The sequence below is a fragment of the Carcharodon carcharias genome, chromosome 17 (assembly GCF_017639515.1).
Source record: "Carcharodon carcharias isolate sCarCar2 chromosome 17, sCarCar2.pri, whole genome shotgun sequence".
Taxonomy (NCBI): Eukaryota; Metazoa; Chordata; class Chondrichthyes; order Lamniformes; family Lamnidae; genus Carcharodon; species Carcharodon carcharias.
This window is the reverse complement of record NC_054483.1, coordinates 64,495,693-64,505,360: the sequence shown is the minus strand read 5'-3', so window position 1 is coordinate 64,505,360 and position 9,668 is coordinate 64,495,693. Positions and strand designations below refer to the sequence as shown.

Genomic DNA, 9,668 nt, shown 5'->3' with positions numbered 1-9,668 from the left:
CTATAAAACAAACACACATTAAGCGCAGAAGACAAACTCCTCCTGGGCTTTATTTAGGCAGCCTGGTTCAACTGCTGGCAATGTCCTCAAACACCAAACTCAGGTTCTGCTTACCGTCAACAGCGTGTGATACAAATCTCAATTCACTCGGATTCAAGTCTCGATCAAAATAGGAATTTACCTTTCATACAATTGTGAGTAAAACGCTGGAAGCAACTCGCGAAAAGTTACCCACATCTATATATACACCAATCACTACCACCCCCCACCATCCTGTGTCATCTATCTTTCGTAATCTACCCTCCCCTCCTCCACCCAAACAGAAAAAGACTTCGGAATGTAAATCATTGACAGAGACCCTATTCTCAATAATTACATAACTGCACAATCATAGTCTATCCAGAACCAGCTCATTCTCCACGCACAACACACACAAACACACAGAGACTACTGATTTACTTTTTCATATTCATTTAACTCGACGAGAGATTGTCAAAGTGAAGCTACATTGCTGAGTAAAGTTCTGCTTCCCCAGATAGTCCTGAAGCAGCTCAGTTTGTACAATTCACATCTGGCAGCCATCAACAAAGGAATGGGGAGGCGTCTACTTCTTAACAGAACGCAGATGCACTCCAAATGCTTGGGATGGTTTTATAAGTTGCTTTCATAACTGTTTTCCTTCTAACATTGCCTTTCCCTTGCACAATTCCCTATTCCACAAATAATCGGCACTCATGTTGACAGCTCCTGGCTGTGCAGTGGTCACAGATGTTTGTGGGACTTGCTGGAAACTGGGTCAGTGCCATATGCTGAAATGTTATTGCACTTTGTACCAGGAATATTTGTTAAAGGGATGTTATTTGCACACTGACTTTAGTTTGTGCAAGTAAATGCACTCTGGAACAAAAGGTTTATTAAGTTCATTGTGCTGCTGAGTTTATACCTAAGCATTTTAGTTCATTAATTAAATTGGATCTCCATCATAAAATGATATAACTTCAGATTTGCAGGATATGCAGTGTTTTGCTTTTTATGTAACTGGGCCTTTGTTTGTTATTTCATCAGGGCAGAAGTGCTTCTCTGGAATAAATATTTATAATTCCTTAACATGCTGGTGCAACACTGGGATCCTCAGCCCACAAGAGCATCTTGAAGAATTCCTTTTTTTATCTTTGTACCTTAACGGCATAATGACAGCCTGCATGGGTCATGCTTTTCTCCAACTATATTTTCTCCTCATCCTTCCTGTTGAGAAGGTGGTAATTTGTGCTGGACCACAGATCCCAACAGTGCTGCAGAACATTGGTCAGGTTGCTCTTCATAGCCTAGCTTGGATAGTGAAGCATAGATTTTCCAGTTAGATATATGTAGATAATATGTGAATTCATGTAATGCCACAAGGTGCCAGGCCTATATTCTAACAAGATGTCTGGTCTCCATATGGATCCCAGTATATAGTATATTCTGACATTGTGATGCTACTACAGGAATCATGTTGCCACTGAACAGCACAAGCTTTGCATGGACTTGATCCTCCCTATTTCTGTCACGTCTTTCAGCCCTACAACCCTCCAAGAACTTTGCATTCCTCCATCTCAGGCCTTTTGTCTATCCCCCACTCCCTTCACCCCACCATTGGTGCCGCGGATTCAGCTATCTAGACCCTAAGCTCTGGAATCCCCTCCCTAAACATCTCAGAGTCACAGAATTGTTACAGTGCAGGAGGAAGCCATTCGGCCTATCGTGTCTGCACTGGCTATCCAAATGAGCATCACGAATTGGTGCCATTCTCCTGCCTTTCCCCTGCACCCTTGCACATTCAAATAATCATCTAATGCCCTCTTGAATGCCTAGTTTGAACATGCCACCTCTCCAACTTTCACGCCTCCTTTAAGGCCCCCTTTAAAACCAATCTCTTTAGCCAAGTTTTTGATCATCTGTCCTGTTATCTATTGTTCGGGCTCAGTGTCAATTCTTGGCTGATTTTGTCTGTGAAGTCTGATAGAATAGAATAGAACAGTGCAGCACAGAAGGAGGCAATTCAGCCCATCGAGACTGTGCCAGTTCTTTTGAAGAGAAAAAAGGTTTTTCCTTGTGCTGACTCTGGTTTTTTGCCAATCTACTTAAATGAAATTAAATCTGTAGGATTCCTTTGGTAATTTTCTTCTTAAAAGCTGTATATAAACACAGGCTGTTTTTGTTTACTGGAAATAGTAACAGTCAGAAAGACTGACCTAAAGAAAAACTCACCTTCTGGACCATGTTGCCAGTCTTAAAAAATCAGATGAATTTAATGTGTGGATATTGCAGCTGTATGAGACTCATTGACTGGAGACTGTGCATAAGAAGAAAAAAAGAGTAGCATGCATTACTGAGACACATTGCAAACTATAAATTATGGAAGTATGACTGTGTGTTACTATTGCAAATTTTAAAAAATCAGTAAAGTATAATGCATTTTAAATTTAACCCATTAAGGTTATATTACCTTCCTGAAAACATATTAGGTGAACCCATTTCTCTATGTAGAAGAGAAACATGTAGAAGAGCTGTACATCATTTTCATAATGCTGTTACTTTTCCATCTAGTACCACCATTACCTGTTAGAACATTGGCTTGAGGCTTAACTGGAGCCAAGTAAGAAGAAGCCTGGACCCTAGGAACGCTACATTTAAATACGTCACTGCAGTGTTGTTGATTTTTTTCTGGTCATCCCACAATATGCACAGGGATACTGCATCAAATAATCAAATAATCCATGCAACTAGGATCATCTTAACAGTGGTGTTTAAGTTTGCAGGGTATAATCCTTTATTTTGAAAGGCTCTATATAAAAGCAAGTTCCTTCTTCTTTCTGTATCTAGAGCACAATCTGGCTTACCACTCCATGTTCTGTTAGTGAGCTAGCTTGGCTGGCTTATTAGTAATGTCCTGATGTACTATAGACCTGTCCAGTACAGGCACTGGACTATTGGGTCTATTACAGAAAGTTGACATGGTTCTGAGATTCTATCGCCTGGTACGTCATCTTTGAGCCAAAATTACCTCACTTCCCTCACTTTCTCCACTTGCCCCTATCCCACACATAAGGAAGATAACCATTAGCTGTTCAGCAGGCATCTGTGAATTTGATAGGCAGCAGACACAAGGAGCTTCTTATGAGAAATCTGATAAGTAGTACAACTCATCATAAGGTACATTGGCCAGAATTTTATGCTTCCACTGCGTTAGGTTCGGAGGTGAGGTTCAAAGTTGGGGGGGGGGGGGGGGGGGGGGGGGGGGGGTTCGTGGCGGTGGGGTTGGTGGTGGGAATGTGAAATTGAAGGAACAGGATTCCCTCCCAGTTCCTGCCCACTCCGACCTTGCAGTGAATTTACATTGGAGCGGGCAGGGCCTCAGATGGGAAGCCTGCCCGTGACCCAATTGAGGCTCTTAAGTGGCCAATTAATGGTCACTTAAGAGCCATTTCCTGCCCAGCCTCAATTTTTGTGTTGGCGGGCAGATGACAGCTTGGGAGGGGAGGGGTGCGGAGAAGTAGGAAATGAAGAAAGGTTGAACTCAGGTGGGAAGGTTGGGGAGGTGGCCACCTCCATCAGAAGCCCCCTTCTGACTGGGGGCGCCCTCCCCTTAAGGTGATCTCAAGACCGCCCTTTCCCCACGGCCTATCCAACAAGACCCCGATCACCAACCTTGCAACCCCCACAGGCTTTCTCTGACCTCCCCACCCTGGGACCTCTGACATTTACCTGGGCCCCTGGTTCCTTCAGTCTGACAGTTCTGTGGGGTACTTCTTCCGGCCACTGCAGCGCTGTTGCTGGAGGGACTGGAGAGCTGCCAGTCAATCTGATTGACCAGCGGCTCCCCAAGGCTGACTTCCTCCGACTGAGGGGCAGAAGTCCCACCTTATGCCAGTCAACGCTCGTTAGACTGTAAAATTGGAGCCGCGCACCTCACCATCCTAAAACTTCAGCCCATTAATCCATTGCTACCATTCCTTGATGACAATAGGGTACATGCACCACATCACATTGGATTAATTGTGTTGCTCTAATTTTAAGATCATGCCCTATTGTACTGGATCCTTCCATCAGAGGAAATAGTTTCTCTGCATTTACCCTATCTAATTCCTTAATCATTTTGAACACCTTGATTAGATCATCCCTTAACATTCTAAATTCAAGAAAATAGAAGCTAAGATTGTTCAAGCTCACTGCGTAATTGAACTCTTTAAGTCCTGGTATCATTGCAGTTCATTTGTGTAGTTGCCCTCCAATGGAAACCGTTGGCTCTAGTCCAGGTTTAGTTGTGACAGAGCACAGGCTTTAGTCAATAGAAAAATAATATAGAATAATAAAATTCTATTGAGTAGTAGAGGACCATTCAGCCTATCACACCTATTCCAGGTTTCTTAAGGAGTTATCCACTCAGTCCCAAAACTGCTAGCATTTAAAATTCCTATTTTTCATATTTCTATCCCTTCCCCTCTTAAAAGATATTATTAAACTACACTACTAAAACGCTATTATACTACTGAAATATCACTGCTTCTGGTAGGGTCTTTCAGTTTCTAAACATGCTCTGCATATAAGCAAAAATGTCCTAACCTCTCTCTTTTTTCTTTTGACGATGATGTGAAATTTATGCTCTTGCATTAATCATGACCAATGGAAATAGTAACTTCCAATTTACTTCATCAGAAACTCTCACAACTTTAAGATCAGTGACTGTAATTGGATAAAGACAATTTATTGATCCTCATTCATCTCCCCAGTGACTTTCCTGATCCCAGAACATACTGGATCGCCTTTGCAGATGTTCTTGATTATTCCACAGAGTTTTCAGGTTTACATTCAGGGACCCTCATATACTATTAGTTTATCTTGGACCAATTGTATTAGTAGTGCTCTCCTCATAGAAGGGGGCACTCATTAGAAACTGATGCCAGTTTACTGGATGCAGCAAAATAAAGCTAGTACTCTCTGTCTCTTTGAGGTAAGTTACTAGAGCCTGCATATTGATATTGTTAGTCAATAGTATGGTTTGCATTTCGTCTTTCATTCATTCACAGGATATGGGCATTGTCTTCAATACCAGCATTTTTTGCCATTGAGAAGGTGGTGGTGAGTCAACTTCTTGAACTGCTGCAGTGTGGTGACTCTCAAGATGTTGATGGTGGGGAATTCAGCTATGATAATGTAATTGAATACGATGGGAGGAGTTTGGTCTTTCTTTCATTGTCACTTGTGTGGTGTGGGTGTTATTTGCCACTTACCAGCCCAAGCTTGAATATTGTCCAGATCTTGTTGCATGTGGGCATGGAGTCATTATCGGAGAAGTTGTGAAAGTAACCATCAGTTACTGATAAGTGCCTCCTTCTATGAGGAGGACACCACTAATACAATTGGACCAAGATACACTGGATACTGTGCAATCATCAGCAAACATCTCCATTTCTAATCTAATGATGGAATGAAAGTCATTGATGAAGCAGCTGAAGATGGTTGGGCCTAGGATGCCCTGAGGAACTCCTGCCGCGATGTCCTGTGGCTGGAATGATTGGCCTTCAACAATCGCAACCATCTTCCTTTGTGCTAGCTATGACTCCAACCAGCGGAGAGTTTCCCCACTGATTCCTATTGACTTCAATAGGGCACTTTGATGCCACACTTGGTCAAATATTACTTTGATGTCAATGGTAGCCACTAGAATTCAGCTTTTTTGTCCATTCTTGGACCAAGGTTGTAATAAGGTCTGAAGATGAGTGGTCCTGGTAGAACTGAACATTAGTGAAGAGGTTATTGGTGAGTAAGTGTCACTTGATAGGACCATCAACGATCTTTTCCATCACTTTGCTGATGAGTGAGAGCAGGCTGAATGTGTGGTAACTGGCTGGAATAGATATGGCTTGCTTTTTGTGAACAGGAAATTTCAGTGCAATTTTCTATATTGTTGAGTAGATGCCAGTGTTGTTGTATTGGAACAGCTTGGCTAGGTGTATGGGCTAGTTCAGAAGCACATGTCTTCAGCAGTGTAGCTGGGATGTCATTGGAGCTCATAGCCTTCACTGTATCCGAAGAACTCAATGATTTCTTTACATCATTTGGAGTGAATTGAATTGGCTGAAGACAGGCTTCTGTGATTGTGGGGACTTCACTAGAAGGCCAAGATGGATCATCCACTCAGCACTTCTGGCTGAAGATGGTTCCAAAGCCTTAGCCTCGTCTTTTGCTCTGACCTTCTAGGCTCTGCCATCATTGAGAATGGCGATGTTCATGGATCCTCTCACCTTGCCACCCGCAACCCCCCCCCCCCCCCCACCTTAGTTGTTTAATTGTCCACGGCCATTTAACACAGCATCTGGCCATTCTGCAGGGCTGATCCATTGGTTACAAAATTGCTAAACTCTGTGTATAGCATGCTGCTTCTGCTGTTTAGCATGCATGTAGTCCTGGTTGTTGCTTCACCTGCTTTGCATCTCATTTTTAGGTATGCATGGTGCTGCACCTTGTATGCTCTTCTACCTCCCCATTGAACCAGAGTTGATCCCTTGTCTTGATGGTATTGGGGGATATGCCAGGCCATGTGATTAGAGATTGTGATTGAGTGCAATTCTGCTGCTGCTGATGGCCCACAGCACCTCAGGATGCCCAGTTTTCAGCTGCTAGATCTGTTCTGAATCTATCCCATTGAGCATGATGATAGTGCCACACAACACAATGGAGGGTGTCCTCAGCGTGAAGATAGACTCTGTCTCCAATAGAACCGTGCTGTGCTGTGGGCAGGTCACTTGTCTTAGGTAAATTGGTCAAGACGACAGACTCTGTTGTTTGTTCTCTCACTATCTGCTGCAGGCCCAGTCTGACAGATATGTCCTAAAGGGGGGCTACTGAGCCACTCTTGGAGATGGACATTGAAGTCCTCCTGTCTATACTCTGTACCCGTTCTGCCATTGGTCCTTCTTTCAAGTGATGTTCAACATTGGAGGAATACTGAATTATTAGCTGAGGGCAACAGGTAGCAATCAGCAGGTGGTTTCCTTGTCCACGTTTGACCTGATGTATGAGGCTTTGCAGAGATGGGCTCAATGTTGAGAACTCCCTGGGCCGCTCTCTCCTGACTTCATACCACAGTGTTGCCAGCTCTGGTGGTTCTATCCTGCAGGTGTGGTGGGACATACATGTGGCATGGTGATGGTGGTGCCTGGAACATTGGCTGTAAAGTATGGTTTGGTCAGTATGGTTATTTCAGGTTGTTGCTTGACTGGTCTGTAGTACAGCTCTCCCAGTTTTAGTACAAGTCCCCAGATGTTAGTGAGGAGAATTTTGCAGGGTAGATTGGGCTGGGTTTGTCTTTTTCAAGTCCAAATCTGATGACTACCCAAGAGGAAAACCCAGTAAAACTTGGAAATGGCTGATACTGGTCTGAACTGGTCCTGTACCCCTTAAAATGGCATTCCAGTTCAGACCGGTACTAGTCATTTCAAAGTTTTATTGGGTTTTCCTTCAGGTCAAATTTTGGGTGGTCCATCAGTTTTCTTCTGATTATATTTCCTTGTAGCGGTTTGATACAACTGACTGGCTGGCTCGGCCACTTCAGAGAGCAGTTAAGAGTTAACCATGTTGCTGTAGGCCAGACTGGGTAAGCACAGCAGATTTTCTTCCCTATAGGACATAGTCTCGCGGAAAACAGAGTGAACACTCAGACCCAGGAGGATTGTCTCGGAAGTCTTTATTGAATCATGATATCACGGAGAGCCCAGCAGCATACAACGGAACTAGCCGGCACTCTGAGGAAGCATCAGAGTACACACATAGTTATAGCAAAAGCGTGCATAACAGAGGTCATACAAATCACAAAGTTGCTTGACCTTTAGTTATTAATAACATTGAAATTTTATCTTGGGAATGCATACAATTGTTCTATCTTAGCTTATAATTACACAGAACCTTACGCAAAAACCATGAGTAGCCCATCTGGCGATTAGTCATCTGGACAGACAACAGATAGCATGACTAGGCCCTGTCTCATGTGCTTGTTTTCATTCCTCCACAATAGCTGACAGTGCAGGTTGTCTGCTACTGGTGCAAGGACACTTCATTGTAGTATTCCACTATGGTTTAACCACTTAACCTTTTGTTATCCTGTAGATGTATTATACAACAATCTGGTTGTTATATGGTCAGTATAACTGATATTAGCCTTTTATTCCAGATGTATATAATTAACAGGATTTACATTCCACACTTGCTACAGTAGGATTTGAATTCAAGTCTCCAGATCATGCAAAAAAATGTTTTGGATTGGAGGCGAGTGGATTTTAGTAAAATAAGGCAGGATCTGGCCAGGGTAGATTGGGAACAGCTGCTTGTGGGGAAATCTACAGAGGAGCAGGGGTAGGCGTTCAAAAAGGAAATGGGGAGGGTACAAGCTCAACATGTTCCCTCTAGGGTGATAGGAAGCAGTAACAAGCTCAGAGAACGATGGATGACCAGAGGTATTCAGGATACGATGAGAAGGAAAAGAGAGGCGTTTAGCAGGTACAAGGGGATCAAATCAACGGCGGCATTATGGGAGTACAGAAAGTGCAGGGTGGAGCTTAAGAAAGCAATTAGGAGAGCAAAGAGGGGATATGAGAAAGCTCTGACTGGTAAAAGTAGGGAAAATCCCAAGGTATTCTATAAGTATATCAATGGGAAGAGGATAACCAGGGAAAGAGTAGGGCCCATTAGGGACCAAGGGGGCAATCTATGGGTGGAGCCAGAGGACATCGATAGAGTGTTGAGCGAATACTTCACATCCATCTTCTTCCAAGAGAATGAGGACGACGGTATCAAATTCAGGGAGAGACTGCGAGGTTCTTGAGCAAATTGATATAGGGAATGACAGGGTATTGGAGTTGTTGGCAGGCTTAAGAGTGGACAAATCTCCAGGTCTGGATGATTTGTGTCCCAGACTGCTGAGGGAGGCAAGGGAAGAGATCGCAGGGGCTCTGACCCAAATTTTTAATTCCTCTCTGGCCACGGGGGAGATGCCAGAGGACTGGAGAAGAGCTAATGTGATTCCGCTATTTAAGAAGGCTTGTAGAGAGAAGCCAGGGAACTACGGGCCAGTGAGTCTCACGTCAGTGGTAGGGAAACTATTGGAGAAAATTCTTAAGGAGAGAATCTATCTCCACTTGGAGAGGCAAGGTTTGATCAGGGATGGTCAGCATGGCTTTGTCAGAGAGAGGTCACGCCTAACAAATTTGATTGAATTTTTTAGAGGAGGTGACCAGGTGTGTAGATGAGGGTAGTGTAGTTGATGTATATGGATTTCAGCAAAGCCTTTGACAAGGTCCCACATGGGAGACTTATAAAGAAGGCAAATGCACATGGGATACAGGATAACTTGATAAGGTGGCTTCAAAGTTGGCTTAATTGTAGGAGACAGAGGGTGATGACAAAAGGCTGCTTTAGTGACTGGAAGCCTGTGTCCAGTGACGAGTCACAGAGATCTGTGCTGGATCCCCTATTATTTGTCATTTATATAAACGACATAGATGACTATGTGGGGGATAGGATTAGTAAGTTTGCGGATGACACAAAGATTGGCCGGGTGGTTAACAGTGAGGTTGAGTATCTTGGGCTACTGGAAGATATAGATGGGATGGTCAAATGGGCAGAGAAGT

At 43.6% G+C, this 9,668-nt stretch overlaps 1 protein-coding gene across 2 annotated transcripts in view; it reads right to left on the bottom strand.

Moving 5' to 3' along the window:
- The window catches only part of fra10ac1 (FRA10A associated CGG repeat 1), an 89,266-nt gene that overhangs the window by 93 nt on the left and 79,505 nt on the right, over nt 1–9,668 (bottom strand). The window contains exon 14 of one of the 2 annotated variants that reach the window (XM_041210453.1): nt 2,251–2,335. The exons of the other annotated variant lie outside the window; for it this stretch is intronic. Coding sequence (XP_041066387.1) covers nt 2,281–2,335 — 55 coding nt within the window. The 3' untranslated portion in view covers nt 2,251–2,280. Of the gene's footprint in view, nt 1–2,250; nt 2,336–9,668 lie in introns of those variants that run through there. 2 annotated transcript variants of the gene reach the window in all.